General features: G+C 37.2%; 1 protein-coding gene across 1 annotated transcript in view; it reads left to right on the forward strand.

Moving 5' to 3' along the window:
• The window catches only part of DCN (decorin), a 38,285-nt gene extending 24,313 nt beyond the window's left edge, over window positions 1–13,972 (forward strand). Inside the window, exons 4-8 of the mRNA XM_071423299.1 lie at window positions 4,911–5,124; window positions 5,312–5,425; window positions 6,591–6,684; window positions 10,487–10,625; window positions 12,456–13,972. Coding sequence (XP_071279400.1) covers window positions 4,911–5,124; window positions 5,312–5,425; window positions 6,591–6,684; window positions 10,487–10,625; window positions 12,456–12,650 — 756 coding nt within the window. The 3' untranslated portion in view covers window positions 12,651–13,972. The remainder of the gene's footprint in view (window positions 1–4,910; window positions 5,125–5,311; window positions 5,426–6,590; window positions 6,685–10,486; window positions 10,626–12,455) is intronic.
• The last annotated feature ends 8,510 nt before the right edge of the window (window positions 13,973–22,482 follow it).

The raw sequence follows: 22,482 nt of genomic DNA on the forward strand, positions 1-22,482 counted from the left end.
AAGATTAAAGTGCTGTCCACAGGCTTCTGTTGTTTGTAGGCTGCTTCTCCAGTGCCTTCCTTCATCTCCTTCCTTCACAATTCGTTCATCTCTATTGCTTCCATCTCATCCCTTTTCCCTTGCTTTTCTTAGCTATGTCCTCTTGATCCTAGCTTTGGATGATTAGAGAAAAATGTCAAGTTCTGGTTTTTTGGGGGTTTTGTTTGTTTGTTTTGTTCTTGGGTTGTTTGGTTTTTTAGTTTTTTCCATAAATGTACATACATCCTTAATAATTTTGAAGAAAGTCTTCCCTCTATGTTCAGGTTAAAAGTATGACTTAACTTGAAATGTAAGGTAAACAAAAGGGATGAATTTTATTATTATTTTTATTGGGATGCCTGGCTCCTGAGGTTAAAGTTCTTAAGATATAACTGTTCCTAGCAGAACTGTAATGAAAAACATGTAATAATGTAATTCATAACCCAGGAAATTAAAGAAATTCCATTGGGTCAGGGATTGACTTTTCAGTTTAAACCCTGAAGGATGCATGCATCAGTAAAGAATTGATGTTAGATAAGAGTTCCATCCCCAGCTGACAAAACAGGTGTATAACTATGTAAAATGGCTGATGAAAGTTTGCTGGTAATTTTCCATTTTAATTCTAGTTTTGGCAAGGCTCTCACTTCTAACTATGCTGAGTTAAGATGAATGGGGATTGAAACACCTCAGAACAGTCTCCTGAGATTCTCATATAATGAAATTATGCCAGAAAATTTAATTCCCCACCCCTAGACAGGGCAAAAGTTGGAAGTTTTAGTAACCGCAAGAAGAACAACCCTATGCTAATTCCAACCTGCCTGCCACACGCTGCCTCTGCAGTTTGTCAGGGTGTATTTTGACAAAAGCCTGCCAACAAAGGTTCCAGAATTTTCCTGAATTGTGAATCCTCCTTTTTGTGTTGGGAATAAATATTTGATGTAGAAACCAGGTCAGAGGGAGCTAAATGGCCAGACTCCCACTGACTTCAACATAGCCAGGGTCTATTCCTGTCATACTGTGGTTTTTATTTTTCTCCTCACTACAGAAATACCAGAAGTGTTTCACTAAAAGAGAAGTCATCTTTGGAGAAAAGTTGTTTTTTTTTTTTTTTCCACTCTGAACACTACTGAAATTACTGGTCATGATAAGGTGGTGCAATGTTATAACTGAATCAATGTTTACTGTGCATTTTACATGCTGTATCATGAAAAAGGAAAAAAGCTTTATCTCAGGAAAATGAGGATGGAAGTTGAGTTTTCTCTTATCCATGGGAAATTGCTATGAAACATCTAAACCTAACAAACTGATTTATAAATACTTGATGTATTTTTGCCTCTTTCTTTCTTTCTTTCTTTCTTTCTTTCTTTCTTTCTTTCTTTCTTTCTTTCTTTCTTTCTTTCTTTCTTTTTCTTCCTTCCTTCCTTCCTTCCTTCCTTCCTTCCTTCCTTCCTTCCTTCCTTCCTTCCTTCCTTCCTTCCTTCCTTCCTTCCTTCCTTCCTTCCTTCTTCTTAAGGCCATATATTTTTTTGTATCCATACCAGGTCATGTTGAAAGCTGTGCATTTGTTTGCTCAGTCTTTATTGTGAATTCATTATGTGCTTCATTTTTTGGGGAGGGGGAGGAAGTTAGATCTTAGGGAGCATATTTATTCTAAATGAAATATCCTTTTTCCTCCATTAAAAGTGAACGTGTAGAAGAAGGTAGATTTTCATTTTCAAATAAGGGCATCAGTTCATGTGACTTTTGTTCTAGGATGCCATTTCTGCCAAATTATCTCACAGCAGCAACATTGTAAGTGGTATCTGTAACCAAGGGCTCCAGCGTTCTTGAGCACTTTCAGGATGACCCTTATTTTTCTCTCCAAGTGCTTCTTGCCCTGTACAAAAAAGTCATGTCCTTCAACACACTGAATGTAATGTCCCATCATGCCATCTGGGCTTTATTCTGCATAGCTGCTCCTGTGACCTGCTTTTGCCTAAGATCCATTCCTCTGTAACACTGCCTGCAGATGTTTTCCCTAGCTTTTTGTCCCCTAGTTCCTGTTTTCATTGACCTCTAAATCCCCTGAGTTTTTAATTTTATTTTATTTTGGTTTGGTTTAGCTTTTGTTACATGCAAACCATGCGGGACACATTCTGAGGAAAGTAAACAGCCTTGCTGCAAGGCTAATAACTTAGTTCTTTAAGTAAGGGATATAATAGAGGCATTGTGAAGTGGGAAAGGAATCCAGGGCTATGGCTTGCCAGGTGCTATAGTGGTGTGTTATCCTCATCATTTGTTGTTGCTCTGGGAGACAGTAAAATGTCTCTTACAAACTGTAGTGTGTGGGTTTATTTTTCCTTCTTTACAGCTGCACAACAATGGAAAAATAATGCAGGTTTAAAATACTGGGAGCAGAGACTAGCAGAGAGGGCTCTAAGTGGGAAAAAATAATCTGGTACAGAAAAAGCTGTAAATTCTGGCTTGTGTTACTTTCCCACCTTATGCCACCAAACACATGTTCCCACTGTGAAATTAGTGGCTTTATATATACCTTTGATAGAATACCATAATTTCTAAGTGAGAGACTCCTTGAGTGTTTGAATAATAAAAAAATCTGTGTGTTTCCCCAGGATAACATTAACATATTCAGGAGAAAGCATTGGAAAAGCATAATTCTAGGTACCTAGATAACGTCTGAGTTTGGTCAGGGGTATCAGTTACATTCTGAAGAGATATAACAATCAACTACTCAGAATATTTACAGTGCCTAGCTGAATGTATGCCTGCCTATTTCCCTCAAGAAATATTTGACAGCAAGTCATCAGCTGTGATTACTGTTGGCCTTTTTTTTTCATTTAAAAGATAACATAGTTAAAAGAAATCCAAAAAAGGCAGACTTTTTGCTGAAACAAATGGTTACATAGTACAAAACAAGATACAGGATAAAAATTTCAAATACTCATAACATGAGCCCAAACTCATTGAGTGTTGACGTAGAGATCTACGAAAAAAATACATGGTGAAATTAATAAAGACCGATGTAATTAGCAGTAGCACATTTGATTATTGAAATAAAAACAATGTAAGAGACTAATCTGCATAATTCCAACTGTACCACCTTTAAATAACTGGATTGCCATGTCCTAATACTCTGCAGGTAGCAGAATTTCACTATGGGAAGAAGCTACATCTGTATCACAATTCTGGTAATCATGAATCAGAAAACCACTCCCAATGTGTATCCATGTGTTGTCTTGTCAGATTTTATCATACAGGCCCAAATAAAAGAGAGTTGGTGTCAGGGCCTCCACTGCGCAACATATTTATTTTGGGATGGGCTTATTGTTAGGGAAATACTCTGCTGAACTGTGGGTGACCTCTTCTACCTCCTCTTGCATGTGAGTTATTTCTAGCTAGCACACCAAATTGAAACCAGCTATGTTCAGCTTTACGTGCACTCGGTGAAACTGTGTCCAGTACACGCTGCTGGCTCTGCTCAGGGTGATCTGCAAGAGGAGTCCATCAGGGGAAAAACACATCACCATTTTCATCTGCCCACTTCTCTTTCCAGTTTACATGATGGAGAGGTGCTCTCACAGAGGCTGATAGCCTTTTCACTGTTTTAATACTTAAATGATTACGGAATAAGTCAGACACTTCATTTGCCTCCAAGAAACAGACTAAAGTGTAATTCTGAAAATATTGAAAGTGTATGAAAATGCTCTGATGTTCACTATAGTACTTACAACAATTTTTGTCTTCTGTTTCTGAAACTAGCACAATGGATGTGGTGAAAAAAGATGCCCTATTAATAAATATAAGTAGATATTATATCAATGTTTAAAGGGCCCATTCTACATAATCCACTGTAAAAGCATGCAGCACTGTAAATCTGATAAGCAGATAGCAAACAGATGGAATGATGAGTCATTCAAGTATCTATTATATCTGAAATACTCTCCATTACTGTGTTATGTCCTGACTGTAATGAGACCTTCTCCCTTTTTGTGTCACGGTTAATTCATCTATGAGATTCAGAAGTAATGTAACATTTCAGAGGCATGCAGAGAACACTGTTGCAGATAACAGTGCTTTCATGGAGGTCTTTCTCCCCTGGCTGTATAGAGAGATAATGTTACAGTTACCCTGAGTCTAGATATCACAGTTATGAGAACTGGATTAGGCACCAACAGGGAAGACAAAGTACGTATGGTCCATGATTCCCAACAGGAACTTGGAGCCTGATGCTTCAGATTGTTCCCCTTCCATACAAAATTTTTCTTACCAAAAAGATAGCTTCTATCTCTGAAAAAAAAAAAAAAGGTTGTTATTTGTCAGAAATCTAGTAAGTGCTGTTTTATAAGAATAAGAGTAATGAGGTGAAGTTATGCATATTTTTATTAAGCTGGGCTGTGCCTTCACTCTATTGAGTAATAGAATTTCCTGTTCAGGAGAAACTGATTAGAAGGGTTGTGTGATGATGGGTAAGGTATGACAGTATCCTTAGGACAAACAAAATCAGGAAAAAAACATCCAAATAAAAAATGCATTTTTTTGTGACTGTCCTGTTCTTCCCAGCTTTCAAATGGAATGATTGTACTTATTCTTAAACATAAATTATGGATGCTAACAGAAGCTGCATTGCAGTCCCAGAAATGAGGTAACACTTGCATTTGTTCTATAGGACTTATGTTTCACTGTTTCAGAAGTTCATAATCTTTTTTTTTTAGTGCTGCATTATATTTACTTCAGCTCACCAAATTTGCCATCAGAAGACCTCAAAAGGCACTAGAGGATGATAATAATAATAATAATAATAATAATAATAATAATAATAATTTTTAAATGTTTCACCACAAAAATAATTTCCCTTGTGGTCATCTGAGATCTCCTTGATTATTACTCCACAGGCATTGATCCTTGTCAACAACAAAATCAGCAAAATAAGCCCATTAGCTTTTGCTCCTCTGAAGAAACTGGAAAGACTTTACCTGTCCAAGAACAACCTGAAGGAACTCCCAGAAAACATGCCGAAGTCTCTCCAGGAGATACGGGCTCATGAGAATGAGATCTCCAAGTTGAGGAAAGCTGTCTTTAATGGACTGAATCAAGTGATTGTCTTAGGTATGAGCATGAGCAATTATAACAAACACAACTGAGTGTTTTTTTAAGATGCTATTTGTAGTTTGATCAGTGATTATAGTCTGAAGGCCACAAATGCCCCAATAAATTGTACCTCCAAATTAGCTTTGACCTGAAGAATATAAGTACCTACACTGCAGCACAGCTCACAACCATGTTTTGTTGGCAGAACTAGGCACCAATCCAATCAAGAGTTCAGGCATTGAGAACGGAGCTTTCCAGGGCATGAAGAGGCTCTCCTACATCCGTATCGCAGACACCAACATCACAAGCATCCCAAAGGGTAAGAAATTCCATTAGTATTTCAGAGAATTGCACAGGTATAATGTGGTAACTTCTACTCAGTTGGGAAAAAAATATTATGAAAGCTTTTTAAGTCTGTCCTTAAAGTGTCTGGTTTTAAACCAGATTACTTTTATTAGTTTAGAAATTTTAGCATTCGGTTACAAGAACCTTCATGAGAGGCGCACTGTGAAATGTCATTTTATGTTATTTTGCTTTTGTTGTCTCATAGCTGAAATATAAAATGGAAGAATGTTTTCAGCCTCCAAGCCTGGTTATTGAGCCTGATTAACATTACACAACTGTAAACTCATGTAGAATTAGCTGAAGTTGTACAAGCATAAAATCAGCCCTCCACAAGTCTGTGGGTTTGAAACCAAAAATAGTGTCCCTATAACAAAACAGAAATCTTTGCTATTTTTCAAAGTCCTTATTTGCAAATTCCTAGAAAATAAGAACAATTTCATTGTAATTTATTAAAAACAAAACAAACAAACAGGAATGATTCTAATACAGAGGGAATGATATTCAATTTATTCATATTTCAGTCAAGAGATTGTTTGGAAATGGCTGAAAACTTTTTGAGAGATAATACTGGTTTTTATTTTTTTTCTTCCCATATTTCCTGTTCTGGATGTTCTTTTGAGGGACCTCAGTTAGATAAAATGTGTTTCCTCTTTTTTTTCCCTGATAAACAGAATTTGTAAACTAGTATGCACTCTAACTAAAATGACATTAAAATTATTTTGCCTCATACGTACAGCTGCATTTTCTACTGCTGTTTCTTGTTAAATATCTAGGTGGCACATGTTTGCACATTTATGTATATGGATAGTCTGCCTAAAATGAGAGACCTTTATAGGTCCCATTTACATAATCATCAAGAGTAGAATTAATACATGAGAAGAATTTAATTTTTCAAGAGTTAACTGTTTTATAATGACACTAGGAGCTTGGTCTTATTTCATACTAAATAAATTGTTATTATCTGTTTCCAGTTTCCCTGATTGTGAAAGTTCTTTATTTCATTCAGTGAATAGTTCATGGGTATGTTTAGAAATAAAATTTTGTCAGCTGTGAAAGAGCCTTGTTATGGTACAAATATTTTTTTAAAATATAAGAATCCAGTTTAATCAAAAGTAATTTGATGGTGTTCTCTCTTTCAGGCCTTCCTCCATCCCTTACTGAGCTTCACCTTGATGGCAACAAAATCAGCAAAATTGATGCTGAAAGTCTCTCTGGACTCACTAACTTGGCAAAGTAAGAATTAATTTCTTCTTTTCACATAAAATATTAGCTGAAACTGCAATCACCACACACACAATTATAAAACATAAGTCTGGCCTTCATGAATATTAGAATCATTGAAATAATCATAACTTAGCAGGAAAGACTTCTAAGGATTTGTGTAGTGATTGAAGAGAACAAACACTTTTTTTTTATTTTCCTGACAAAACTTTTCATCTGTTTTCAATTATGAGTTCTATATGCTCAGGACAACTGTTTATTTGATTTACAAAAAACAAGAAACAAAAAGAAAAGAAAAGAGAAAAAAACGCACACACACAAAAAAAAGCCAAACAAAAAACCCAGAACAAAACAAAACAAAAAACCCCAAAAAACCCAAACAAACAAACAAGAACAATTAGAATTTTAAAATTGTATCATGCTTCTTTCATTTCATGTCCATCTTTGGTTTATGCAGTTTTCTTGGAACACAGCAATACTCATGCAGTTTGCCTGGAAAATGAGGAAAAAAGTACATGGGAACCAAAACTTCTTTCAACAGTGGTTCCTTTGTTTCTCAAGAAAGGCAAGTCTGCAATGAGTCCAGGAACATGATTAAGAAAAGAAAATCATAAAATTTAATTGAAAAATTGTTACTGTCAGAGTGACTTTACTCTGCTAATCTGTGACTGTTGTTGAATAAGTTTCTCTAAGTGTAGGAAAATAAAAAGGAAAATTCCCAAAAAGCCCTTATACAGAATTATTTGTGAATTCATTCACATAAAAAAAAACATGTAGCAGAGAAAATTGGTCCTTTACTACAAGTAATTTTTATAATTTAATATTCAAAAAATTACTATGAAAGTGGTTTTTAAAAAGACTGATAATCAGACTTCTAACCAGATTACTGGATTAATGGACTTTCATCATTCTGCTTGTCATAATGAGGGTAGAAAATAGAAATCAGAGAGAGATTACTGAGCAACAGGAGTTAAGTTTACAACTATTTATAGTTGCTTGGACAGCAGTTCAATGCAATGAAGTATATAGTAACCTAACACTTATTTTGAATCTAAAAATTCCAAGATATAAGCTTAGAACAGCTTTCCAGATCTTATAAATTAAGACATTTCATCTTATGTTTTATGTTGATATTTCATCACAGACTCAAAAAGAAATCTGTCCTAGATTTTAATGAAAAAATAAAAATATTATAAATATGGACTAGAGGACTATGAAACAGTTATTGTTTGTTACAGAGTCTTAGAATAGATTGTAAGATTTCTCAGAGAAATTATGAAGAAAACTTCCAAAACCAAAACAAGATGATTACTACTCAGGTAGAGAGTAATTTACATTACTGGAGGTGGGGGTTGTGGGGCATGTGAGCTGTCCTGCAGATGACACAGTTTTTCTGTTTTTCTCATTCACACTTGGAAAACACCACAGGCAGCATCACATGGACAACATTGTTGGAAGTCTGCCTTAAGACATAAAGTTTTAAACAGCAGGTGCCAATGGAGTCCTAAAAATGTCTAAGCTTGGGCTGCTCCTATTGTGGCTGTAGTGTATGGAACAAGGTAGTCTGTTGACCATGATGTGGAAATGTGGAGCTGCTCAGAGCAGGCTCCAGGTTTTAAAGCACTCTGTGCCCTGTACTTAAGCAGGCAACCTAAGCATAGTCAGAGATGCTCTTTTGCAAAGGTGAGAGGTAAGGAAGAGCATGAACAAGGAGCACCTTGCACAAAGCAAAACAGACAGATGAGGAAACGAGGGAGCTATGGAAGAGCTCTAGCCCACCATGAAGAACCCCAGCTTTTTTTTATATGACTAAGTTTTCAGAGATATTAGGACAAGGTCAGACAACCTTGTTCAAGCCTACTCAAGCTTAACAGTTTAATAGCTGCCCTAAAGCACAAATAAACTTTGAGAAACAGGTAATTTTTCTGGCTGTGTTAAGGAATTTTAAACTGTAAAATGCAAGAGCTTGGTGTATGTCTGTTCATTCTCTTTTGAGTTTTCTTGCATTCTAGTAGACGCACAATATTTGTCATTTTTTGTTTGTTTTCCTTGTAAAATTGTTCCTAAGTCTTTCAAAAGCCTTCATTGAGTGATTCAGTAAAAAACCAATAATCTTGTGAACATAAATCCAAAAAAGACTTTGCTGATTACATGCAGGAATGAGTTCCAAGAGAACATTCACATTACACATCCTTACACATTACATGTTGATATTACCAACATCTATATTCTAATAAAACTTACGGAAATGGTCTAGCTTCAAACAGTGGAAATTGAACCAAAAAAAGGGAGTTTTCAATGAGATATTAGGAAAAATTTCTTTACTGAAAGGGGGGTCAGGCACTTCAACAGGCTGCCCAGGGAAGTGGTAGAGTCAGCTTCCCTGGAAGTGTTCAAAAGGCATGTGGATGTGGCTCCTGGGGACATGGCTTAGGGGTGAATGTGGTGGGACTGCATTACGTTTGGACTTGGTGGTCTCAGAAGTCTTTTCCAACCCTAATGATTCTATGATTCTAAACCCATAATAATAATAAGAGTGCTGAGAATCATGAAGTTTGTTTGAAAAACACAGTAGAAATGATTCAGCAGGGATGTTAGAGAAAAAAGGTGAAAAATTATTTGAGAGTTTCTTCAATTTTGAGATATGTTTTTGATGATGCTCTTAAATGATTTAGAACACTTGGATGAGATTTACTGAAATGCTGGGAAAATGTTACTTATTCACCAATGAAAAAGGAAGTAATATATCAAAAGTATGAAGCAAGAATGATTTGTAAAATTCTTCCTTTCTTTTCCTATGGGAAGGGCGATGGAGACCATATTCTTTCCAAATCACCCTCTGTTTTACACAATAATATTGACTTCATCTGTAAGCATAGCCCCAAGTGACTGAGAGTTCTTGTAAGATATTTAGAGGAGATGTAATTGCATATTATTTCATTCCTTCTGAGATTTAGGTCCACTTCACTACAGACTCCTATAATTTCATTCTTTCCCTAAAAGACTGTGCAAAGGGACTATTTTTCTTCAATAGACTGATATGAGAGTCAGAACTGGTTTTCTTGGCACTGGTCTCCCAGGTTTGAGACATCTGCTTGTAGACCTGCATATGTAGTGAGCACATATTTAGGTATGTGTCAAACAAGAATTTATAGCCCTCTGACAAAACATGGAGGTGTTTTTTCCAATCTTTTCAAAGACATTCACTATGAGTACCCATCACTGAAGTCCATTGTAAGCATTCTGTAGAACTTCAGACTGAATTGCTATGTAGGATCCAATTCCCCAAGCTATCTTAAATCTTGGTATACCGTATTCAAAAGAAAGTTAATTCCAATAACTTTTAATGAAAATTCTTCATTATTAAATCCTAGCTAGGAGAACTGTGAATTGATTTCTAAGTCAAGTAAATTCATGTTGATGCAAGTGAGAGCTTTCATGAAACTCTCCTTTGTCATTTAATAGTTTGAAAGCATTGCCATATTTAAATTAGTATGATAAGACTATTTGCATTATATGTAATACTAATTAGTACTAGGAAACCTCTCAGCTGTAAAGATTGAGCAAGGATCTTCAGTCCTGCTATTTGTTCTAGTTTCAGGCCCTGACTTCTGAAACTGCTACAAGCCACAAAGAATGACAGGTTATTAGGTAACTGTGAAGAAGGCTTTCTTTAAAAGTACTCCTCCATAGCAAATTATTTTAACATGAGGTCTCTTATTATCTGTATTCAATTCTCATATCAATTAAGCTGTTAAGAAGTCTCAGAGAATTTTCCCCCTCAATATTAAATTTTTTTTTTTTACTTTTTCAGACTGGGTCTCAGTTTCAACAGTATTTCTTCAGTTGAGAATGGCTCTCTTAACAATGTACCTCACCTGAGGGAGCTCCACTTGAACAACAATGAACTTGTCAGAGTACCCAGTGGACTGGGTGATCACAAATACATACAGGTAAAGTTTATCATATTGTCTCAGAGAGCAGTAGTTGTAAGTTTCCTCGTGGTATTTGTGTGTTTATTCATTCTTAAACAGAAATGTGCACAGCATTTTTAACTTGATGCAAGTTTCATAAATGCTTGAATTATCAAGGAAATGTTGAATACAAACAGGAAGACTCTGATTCCAATTTTTTTGCAGAAATGGTTATGGAGATGTATAGATCTGGAGGTGTACATTCGTTGTCTCTGTATGTCTGAAGGACCACAAAAAATATGGGATTATTTTTGTACTTTGGTTTCCTCTTTACTCAAAAAATAATTTCTAAGATAATTTCTTCTGTTGATTTTTTTTTTTAGTTTCTACTAAGTGATGTTTTGCAACCTTTCCCAATAACCTTTCCTTTGTTATCTCACAAATCAGTGCCATCAGGAGGGCAAATAGACAAAATAGGCATTTCACATCACCAGTATTTTTGAGGTCCTTTTGACCAGATATCTAGAAATATTGCCTCTCGGGAGCAATTTAAATTTGTCTTCACCCAGACTAAGGTTTTACAGGAAAGAAAGCTCCCAAAGAATGAAGACTCCCAAATGTAAATTACCCCCTGCATGCTGCTCGGAAAAATTCTCCAGAAGTGGTGAATCTGGAGCTAAATAATATTCATCAGCTACTTTAAATTGTCATTAGTGGTTACTTTGGCTCTGAGTCCTGTATAGCTGCACTCATGAGAATGAAAATATTAGAGCTGGAGAGAAACCAATTAGCATCAAATATATTTTCTGTATGATGTTGTTATAGAGCACGACACAACACAAAGTACCACAACTCCATCAGAAGGATTCAAAAGAGATTTATTATAGCAACATGTCGCTTTTATACTTTTTCAAGATATTTACATTCACTTAACATACACATTCACTGCCCATTGGTTATAAGAAAGAAACAAAATTCTCAGTAGGTGACCAAGGTGCCACATCATTCTGTGAACCAGCTAGGGTCCGTATCTTTTAACTTTCTCTCCTTCATCATGTTGCCATGGTGGCAACCTTGGTGTCTTCCTCAGGAGAGATATGGGGCTTTCCTTATCTTCAGGAAGCCTTTGCTGGCTCACAAGAACAGCACAGAGTGTCTTTCCTACAGTATACAGAGCGTGCTCCAGAGCCACAGTGCTGTATTCATAATTTCACATCTTTGGCTTCTCTTTTGGTTACAGTTCCACCAGCTGACAGTAGCATTATTGTGGTGGTGTTCACAGGGGTCCCAGGATGAGGGAAGAGACAAGAATGTTGACTCCATGTTTCAGAAGGCTTGATTTATTATTTTATGATATATATTATATTAAAACTATACTAAAAAAATAGAAGAAAGGATTTCATCAGAAAGCTAGCTAAGAATAGAAGAAGAATCATAACAAAGGCTTGTGACTGACTGAGACAGTCCGGACAGCTGGACTGTGATTGGCCATTAATTAGAAACAACCAACATGGACCAATCACAGATCCACCTGTGGCATTCCACAGCAGCAGATGATCATTGCTTACATTTTGTTCCTGAGGCCTCTCAGCTTCTCAGGAGAAAAAATCTAAGGAAAGGATTTTTCATAAAACATGTCTGTGACACATTATTAGATTCCTTGCACAGTTTGTGCACTTTCTGTAGAAATTATGCCAATTGGGTGTATGCTAGGTATTTCAAAAGGTAAACAGAGTCAAGGATTTGTTTGGAAAGAAGACATATTTGTATAATGTTGCCAAAACGCATATGAAGCATTTAATATGAAATAATTTCTCTTATTTGCTGTGATAGCTCAATTTCTCACTTCAGTACTTGTATGCTTTTCAGGTGGTCTATCTTCATAACAACAAAATTGCTTCCATTGGTATCAACGACTTCTGCCCCCTTGGCTACAACACCAAAAAGGCCAGCTACTCCGGCGTGAGCCTCTTCAGCAACCCCGTGCAGTACTGGGAGATCCAGCCCTCTGCCTTCCGGTGTATCCACGAACGCTCCGCAGTACAGATTGGGAATTACAAATAGATCTCTAGGGACGGGGGTCAGTTGTGTTCCAGCTAAAGTGTCTGTCCTCATAGGCCTGTTCAAAAAACCGTTGCTAACAATTAATGCCAAATGCCAGAAACTTCACTTTAAAGTGGAGATGATCCATTGATGTAGAATAAATGCGACATAACAGATGTACAAGAGCGAGCATACCATCAATAAGAATTGCCCACTGTGCTTTAAACAGACTTATTTCAGCCTTCTTTTCCAGCATGCTTTCTGTGGCATTGTTCAGTTTGCTGAATGCTGCAGGTTTTCAGATTCCACTGTATATGAAATTCAGAGTAAATATTTGTCAAGTTATGATTTATTAAAAAAAAAAAAAAGACAGTGATTGAGGTTATTTTTATAGCCACACACAGAGAAAAATAGCAGAGGGGAAAAAAGACTCTCAAATCATCTTGAGACTTGAGAAGGTAAGAGTTGCCTCCTTTAAATTTATTTCAAGCCCTGGAGGTTTAAAAATATCCACTATAAGATAATTCTGAATGTATCTATTTAGCAGAGGCAAATAAAGTTGTTGCTAATGTCATTATTTTTGAAAAAAATAAAATAAAATAAATTTGTATTGTACACATAGTTCTTTAAAGTTTGCCATTTTTCTAGAGCAATGCTATTCAGAATTAGCCTAACATCATCCTAGTGAATAAAATATTGAGTAGTCTGCAGTAAAAAACTTGTAACCTATATCTGGAGCTCAATGACTAAATTTCTCTAGAGCAAATCCTTCTCACCTTAGTCAGAAGAGCAGTTTTTAAGACTGTACTATCTTGCAGAGTATGGTATAAGGGTTTAGTAATTGTTATCAATCCATGTATTTATCTAAAAAAAACCCATAGCAGTTCACTTTTCACTTGTTCTTCATTTTACATTTATCAGCATCCTTTACTGGTTTTGGATTTTTAAAAAAGGAATTAATTGTGAAGTAGAGATATGCAGGCTCCTCTGTCCAACAAATTTGTGGAATTTTGACTATAGAAGCAAAACCATAATTATAGAAATAGATGAAGTGAAATAGCTGCTATTGTGGACATTGTTGGGACATCATTTGTAGCTGTATCTATTTAGAGTGATTTGGAGCCCTCTGTAAATTGGGATTCTTCAACCCATACCAGTGGGTAGCAAGCACATCAAAGGTAGGCTGCACATATCTACTGTCAATCTTCAAAGCTAAACATATACTCAATAAAAACATCACCTGAAAAGAACCTTCTGCAGACTCTTAATACTCCAAAGTCAATCTCTCTAATTTGTAAAACTTATATGTCATTTATATTAAAGAATAATGTAATACAGGCAAACTCCAAAGTGTTTGTCTTTCTTCTTTTGTTTTGATAGAATAACATACGTATGTCAGAACTTTAAATAAGTCTTGAAAATTGAACATCTTTGGCATGGTGATAGCTAAGAATAAGTTGTGTGAAATTCTTTTGCCTCAAGGAACTTTTTCATGCCTGACTCTCATAGGTATTTTCTCAGCAGCAAACAAATATAGTCTTTTTATAGCTGCCATTTATTCAGTAGTAAATAATTGGAAACAATTATGACTCACTATAACCACTACACAGAAAAAGCATGTTTGCACTCTTCTGAGCTATCTTCTTCATATAGTAGCCAATGATTTCTCTGCTTTCTATCTGTTTTTCTTCTGCATTTCACATTTTCAGAGAGTTATTTTTAAATAAAACAAACAGTATATGATATCTTTTTGTCACAGGAGGGAAAACACTCCAGAAAATCATCAGTTATGGTTTGTTTTTTTCCTTTTGGTTCTTGGTTGGATGTTGACTATTGTGCAGACAAAGACTTCATGCAGAAAATTAAGCATTGGCATTTCAAAAGAGAACAAAGGCATTGTCTTAGCCTGAAAAATTCCACAGAGTTTGTATGTACATCGTTACAGAAAAATATTCACACAAAAAATAACAACAATTACATAAAGCGTCATGTAAACATATGCACAAACTCTCCATTTCTCCAACCATAGTTTTAACATCTCACATACTCAGGCTTTTGTTTCAAATTAGAACAAACTTCAACAAATCCAGAAGCAAATATCTGAGTCTGGTCCTCCTCTGCAAAACTCACAATAGGTATCCTATCAAGCTTGCTGCTTGCTGCTAAAGCATAAGTTATTTCTCATAAAATACATTCCCTTCTAACAACCCAGGGCTGCAAAGATAGCAGGACTTCCCTGGTTCCCAGTCTTTCTCAATGAAACAAAACAAGCAAATCCTGTAACAAGAGACCTAAGCAAGATCATGACATATTTGAAAGGTAAGCACACTGTTGGTTTTCCATAATTTGTGCAGCCACACCAATAATATTTGCCTGATGGGATTCTATCCACTCACAGCATCTGCAGAGACTTCAAAGCAGTGAGAAGCCCAATACTTTCAAAACTACTCTTCATATAAATAAAGAACAGATGGTTCTTCCACTTAAAAACACAACAAGGAAAGAAAAAAAAGGAAAAAAAAGAAAAGGAACAAACACAAACGATGTATAAACAATTGGGTGGAAAGAAATAAGAGAACTAAAGTAGAAAGCCTGTGGGCCTTGCAGTGCATCCTCAACTTCTTCATAAAGTATGAAGACAGTAAATGGTCACAATTGTTGGACTCAAAACACATAAAGAATAATTAATACCCTTGTTTCCTGGTGCAGCCTAAAGCATCCCTACATTCTCCTACAGTGCACCAGGTTATGGATAGTTGTCATATACTCAATTGCTGATGTATAAATGACACTAAATCTAATTTCATTTCTAGGAAAGGACCAGCTCTTAAATCCTTGGCATCAGGGTGTCGCTCTCATTTCCAAGACTGTACATTTTTTCAATTGCCTCCACAAACTGTTTCTAAAATTATCTAAGCACAAGGTCTGGTAACAGGTCTTTGGCCCATAATTTGGTTTTGGGGGCCTTTTTTTTTTGGGGGGGGGGAGGTTGGTTGAGTTTTTTCGTTTTGTTTTTTTGGGGTTTTTTTTAAGCTTCTAGTGAACGTCTCTGATATAATCTATTTCTGCTTATGTTAGATATTTTTGAAAATAGAGAACATTTTCTACCTCACACTCACTCATGTGTAAAAAATAAGAAAAAGCTGGAAAATTGTGTTTGTTAAAAGCAAGCATTAACTTAATGTATTTCTAATATCATATGCAAAACAATTAAAAAAGATTACAGACTTTCTGATCCCACCACTACTCTGAAGTGCCATCTAGTGTCACAGAAGGACAGCACCAAAGGTACTGTTAACTAGAGAAAACCAAAAGGAAAAAGGTTTATGAAGCTTTATGAGCTTTATGAGAAGAGGGTACTTAAATTCACATACTCTGTTGTTTTGGTTTTCTCTTTTTATTAAGTCAGAGATGCAGAGCTGTGATATCAATAGTCTTTTTGTACACCCACAATCAAATACACTTGCTTTGAACAAGGATGTGTTTTTGCTCAATCTCTCTGTATGCACACATTGCTCAGAGACTTGCCTACATCTGTGTTTTCTGTTGTTTTGTTTTTTTTTTTTTGAAGAGTTGCCCTAATTTAGCTGAAAATAGTTCATTCAAGAAAAAGGAAAATAAATTAAAGAGTCATGTTAGTGACAATTTGCAGAGCACTGAAGGGAAATACGGGCTGTGAGATAGAGGTTCCAATATTAACTGCCTCATCTTCAAAATGAAATTGTGAAATTCAAAATAGTTGATACTTTTTAACATAAAACTTTATCTTAAAAATGCTCCAGCAGCTCCATCTGCAAAAGAACAAAGTTTCTGTGGTGTCCTGAAAAGGCACAAAAACTGTGTAGCTGTTTGGATTACACTCAACACAAACACTCAAACAGCTAGACTCATCAATGGCTGCATTTTAAGTGACACAAACCAGCCTTTGGCCTCCTGCCCTACTTCCTGCTCTGGAAGTTCAGGGCTGTTACTGTGCCATAAGAGGATCAGTCTGGATACAGGCACTACTGAAGGCTGTTTACCCTGCCTGTTAAACACCACATTTTCCTTTCTGAGATTTAAAGAAGTGGTTTCTTCATAACTGCTTTGTCAGGCAGTTTTCTTTCTCAGTGTGTACATTATGCTGCTTGAAAGCTTTGGAGATTACCTCTATGTGGGTGTCTTAAGTCAGCAGACCAGAAGAATGTTAATGCTCTGTTACTGCCTGCTTGAATTGGACTTAAATCTGCAGGAGAAACAATGGAAAAAAAACTATGAGAAATCTTATTGTCCTAATTATATATTTATTTATATATTTCACACATCTTTTTAGACTATAGCAGAAAACTAATAACAAAATTATAACAGTGTGATGAGAAGCAGCGATGGTTGTGTTTCTATATCCACAAGTATTTCTTGAAACACAGTGAAGCATGAAACACAGTGAAGAAGCTTTTGAAAAGCAGCAATAATTGTAGGCCTTGCATCTTGCATCTGCAAACACTTAGCCACACAAATAGCTCTAATAGTTTCACTCAGAGGAGCTGAAAAAATACAGATGGGCATCAATTTTGAAGGTAAACTAAAAAATAATAATAAAAAAAACACATTAACTCTTTAAATACAAAAAATTCTGAACTGTCTAAAACACTTCAATCCAGGAATTTTTCATGCCAGGAAATGTCCCAGGCACTTCCTCTGGCTCACTCCCAGAAGGAAAGAAGGTGAATACTTGAAAATTATTATGATTTCTAGTCATAAATGGCATGATATTTTGTTTAGATGCAAAAATATTAATTTATAGATGGGATGGTGTTGTTAATAGATTTTTGCAGAATGGACAGTGGAATATGTACTGCTTTATTCTGGATATTCCCTGGATGAAAAGATAGAATGTACCCTCAGAAATTTCAGTGATGATACAAAACTGTGAGGAGGGATTGTTGGCTGATCAGTTGAAGGCTGTGCTGCTGTTCAGTGGGACCTTGATAGACTGGAGAATTGGGCAGAGAGAAACCAATGAGGCTCAACAAAGGCAATTTCAGGGTCCTGGACATGGGGAGGAATAGCTCCAAGTGGCAGCACAGCCTGGGGCTGACCTGCTGGAGACCAGCTCTGCAAGGATGGGCCTGGCAGTCCTGGTGGGTGACAAGGTGACCACGAGCCAGCAGCGCCCTTGCGGCCAGCAGGGTCAGTGGTACCCTGGGGTGCACTGGGAAGAGCGTGGCCAGCAGGCTGAGGGAGATGATCCTGCCCCTCTGCTCAGCCCTGCTGAGGCCACTCCTGGTGCTGTGTCCAGCTCTGGGCTTCTCAGGACAAGAAAGAAAGGGAGCTACTGGAGAGGGTCCAGTGGTGGGCTGCAAAGGTGATTAAGGGACTGGAGAATCCCTCTTATATGGAGAAACTGGGGCTGCTGGGCCTGTTTAGTCTGGAGAGGAGAGACTGAGAGGGGATCTCACCAACACCTGTAAATATCTCAAAGGTGGGTGTCAGGGGGATGGTGCCAGACTATTTTCAGTGGTGCCCAGTGACAGAGAGAGGAGCAGTGGCCATAAATTAAACCACCTGAAGTTTCATCTCAGCATAGGAAAAACTTCTCTACACTGAAGCTGGCAGAGCACTGGAACTGGTGGCCCAGTGAGGTTGTGGGGTCTCCCTCTCTGGATACATTCACAACCTACCTGGACAAGTTCCTGTGCAACCTGCTCTAAATTGCCCTGGCAACTCTCAATGTCCCTTCCAATTGTGATTCTGTACAAATTATTACAATTTACAAAACTTTTTACATTCATATTTAACATGAAATCAAGCAAATTTTTTCCAACTCTTTATATTATTGTCTAACCAGCATTGAAATGTTTTATGATAAATGATACTTACACCTTTTACTCATTTTCAACTAGTGTATTAAAGCATATAATATATTTGAATAAAAAAGCTTTAAGAATTTTGTTGCTATTTTTGAAACTACAAGTTTATACAAGTTCCATTATTGTTTCCAGATGAAGACTTTAATTGAGATTAATTAGGTTAGTCCTGCTCTACAGAGTAATTTTTGAAAGTGTTCAAATCCCTAAAGTCATGGAAAATAGGGACCATGTGTCTGCTACTAAGCACATGTTAGAAAGCCCTTTCAGCAGGAAAAACTCAGAACCAATTAAAGCTAATCATGTAGCATTCTGATGCTGAATCCCTTAATCTTTTAATTTCAAGGTATTGAATCTTTGCAGAAATCAAAAGCTTGTAAAGAATAAACCAAATTCCAGAGTGCAGAAAAAAAAGAAATTTCAAGATGCATAAAATAATCTCAACATGAAAGACAGAGTAATTGTAACTACTGCTTCCCTATGCTAGAAACTCTAGACAATTGAAATGCTTCAAAAGCATTTCATATTCCCTTCTGAGAATAAACCTTCAGAGGTTTGTCCCTACACATCATTCTAACATGGAAGAAAAACATGGATACATTGCAATGAATTCTTGAAACAAAGCGCTGACTTTGAAGTGTTGGCTAACAGAGAGAGACTGAGAGATCCTAAACCTCAAGTGACTTAATATTCCATCATGCCATCAAGAAAATGAAGCAAAAAATTAGCCTTTTGGCTATATTTTAGATTTCTATCCTTTACTGCTCATTTTCAGCACCAAATTCTTTAAAGACATGCCAATCTTTTATATACAGGGGAGCCTCTGCATGTGTAGATTGCAGACAGATAGAGAAGACTGTGTGAATTTCTCTTTAACAGATAGAGATAATTGGATTGTTATGGAAAAACTTAAATATATTAGCTCTTTACTGCTGTCAAAGGACCAAATTAGAATGAAGTGGCAATATTCCCTTTGAACTGCTTTGTTAGAATTCTGACACACAGGATTCTAACAGGTTTCCTACACCTTAGACAGTGGGAACGGTCTCACACTACGAAAAAAAAACTGCAACAGCACAAGGATTTTAGTTTATTCTGCAGAACTTGGAAAGAAATAGCATTAATATGAGTTGAAGAAGACATGTCCCATTTACCAAAGCTCTGTCCTACAGAGGAGGAAGCTGAGGATGCCTCCAGCGCAGCTCCACCCTCCCTCACCTTTCAAGTGAGGAAGTTGAGATAAAAGAGCTTTCTACCCCTTGGTTACCTCATGGACAGCTTCTGGGCTGGTATGAGAGCATGTAGGACATGAACATGTGAACCTCATGAGGATCAAAGCAGTCCCAGCATTGGTGCAGATTGGGTGATGAATACTCTGAGACCAGTCCTGCAAAGAAGGATTTTGGGATACTGGTGGATGAATAATTGGATGTGAACCAGCAGTGTGCACTCGTGGCCCAGAAAGCAAAACATATCCTGGGCTGCATCAAAAGCAGCATGGCCATCAGGGAATCCAGGGAGCTGATCCTCCTCCTCTTCTCCACGTTCATGAAGAACCCACCTGCAGTTATGCATACAGTGCTGGGGTCCTCAGCATGGGAAAGAGCTGATGCAGTGGGACTAGAGGACAGCCACAAGAAGGGTCAGAGAGCTGGGCCACCTCTCCTGCAAAGAAACTCTGAGAGAGTTGGAACTGTTCTGGGGGAAGAAAAGACTAAGGAGAGACATTGTTGCAGCCTTTTGCTATATAAAGAAGGCTTATAGGAAAGACAGAGGCTTTTTACCATGGCCGGTAGTGACAGGGTAAGGTGCAATGGTTCTAAGATGAAAGATGGTAGAATTAGGCTGGACATGAGAAAGATTTTCCCTAAATTAAGGCTGGTGAGACACTGGAACAGGTTGCTCAGAGAAGCTGTGGCTGTCTCTTCATTGGCAATGTTCAAGGCCAGGTGGGACTGGGTTTTGGGCAAGCTGGCCTCATGGAAAGTGTTGCTTATTACAGGGAGTTTGGACTACATGATCTCTAAAGGTCCCTTCTAAACCAAGCTATTCTGTGGCTCCAAATGCAATATCAGGGCCCTGGGTACACAAGTGGGCTCTTGCTGCCATGACCATCTCTTCCACAGCCTGTGTCCACCTAGATTTCCACCACTCATTGTCCAAGAAGTGCGTTTAAGCTCAATTCCTTGTCTTTTCCCTGAGCTTACAGCTGGGTTTCAGCAGGAGAGAGCATCTCTGCTAGAGGAGAAGGCAAGCTGGGAGCCAGCAGCCACACAAGGCATGGAGCAGCCTCAGGATTGAGCAGTGTCACAGCCCCCCATGAAGCACAGCAAAGCTGTTTGGGTGACTGTAACAGATGTCCCCTGAGAGGACAGGCTCAAGGTCAAGCTCAGATTGCCAGTCAATGATATAGTGCCAGGTACAAAACTAGGAACAGCATGCCCAGAGCAGAGCTAGGACTGGGATCCCTCTGGAATACAGCTGCTGGACAAGAGGTGGAGGCAGTGTGGCTGGAGAATGCTGATGAGGCTGGACTAAAATCTGCATCATCTGAGTTAATTAGGAACCCAAACCCTGTTCTCCAAAGCCTTGAAGGCACTTATCTAAAAATGTTTTGATGTATGTGACAAGTCATTAGCGTCAAGGCTTTCAGAAGAAGGATTTCCTGCTAATTGGTAAAGCAAACACCTTCTTCCCTTCACCAAGCTTTGAATCAAAATATTGTGGGCCATAACCTGCACATCTATTTCCTACTTGCTTGAAAGAGCAGCCCTCATGTGGGCTCCCTGGAAGAGTATCCATTCTGAGACAACACACATCTGATGGGTCTCAGGGTTATTCAATTCTGCTTGTGTAAAAAGGTCCATAATAATGGCAAAGATTTAACTGCTAAAACACAGTGTAAAACCCTTCCCTTTATGAGTGAAGTTATTACAAATATGTGATACTAGGTCTCATTCTATTTTCATGAAATTGAATATGAGCAATGGGTTTGCTATATCACAACTGAGTAGTTATATTATCTGTGTCTATCTAGAAGCTATCTATGAGGTAAGAAAATCTAAATTATAGTGTTGCTCACTGGAACTCCTGTTGCTAAGTTTGTGTCAGCAGTTCTATGTGAAACCAGCTTTTCCACTTAAATATTATTCCTCTGCTAAATTTTTGAATCAGATCTTGTTTCTCAAGCATATTTGTTTCTCCTTTGAAAATTAAAAATAGTCCATAGTATCTTCAAAACCTCAGTGCAAGGCAAAAGTGTATATAAATACCACCACACACATGCACACAACACACACTCATGAAATTATAATTTGATAAAATTATTTCAGGGTATGTCCACAAATCTTAGGACCTGAATGTCTACTTTCCTATTGATGGTTTAGGTTATATTCTAGAGTCTAAAGCTACATTTCTATTATTAAGTGAAATCCTGCCATTTTTGAAGCCTGGAACACGACTTAGTCCCATCTCTGTTGTAAGGCTTTCTTGCCTCATGAAGCATAGTGGTTTAATTTAAGCTCTCTGTTGAGAGTGATAACTCCCAAATCTTGGCTGGGAATTGTTTAGTGCAGGCTAGAATCATGCAAAAACCTATTCTGGAATACAAATACTGCAAAGAATAACTTGCCAGTTTCAGGGACATTATGTGATTTACTAGTCTAAGTAAAGCCTAAAGAAGAGAGAAGTCAACAATTTCCTTTTATACAATAATTTTTTGTGACATTAATATTTTGCATTTATCTACCTAAATATTGAAAATGCTGTTAATCTGCCTGTTATCTGAATGCTTTCCTTACTTTTTCTTAGTCAATTGTAATGCTTTCTGCAATCCTTCATGGTAAAGTTTATCTCTGTGTTTTTATATCTTTGAAATGCTGATAATATGGCATTCTGATCTGACTGAGATTTGGGAAGAGTTACACTATTTGATTGGTTGTGAGTATGGAAATTGCTTTACTTTCCATACTCACAACCCAGAAGCCATTCCAACCCAGTTGAGAAGA

The sequence above is a fragment of the Agelaius tricolor genome, unplaced genomic scaffold (assembly GCF_023055355.1).
Source record: "Agelaius tricolor isolate 1412-34295 unplaced genomic scaffold, bAgeTri1.0.p SCAF_3, whole genome shotgun sequence".
NCBI classification, from domain to species: Eukaryota; Metazoa; Chordata; class Aves; order Passeriformes; family Icteridae; genus Agelaius; species Agelaius tricolor.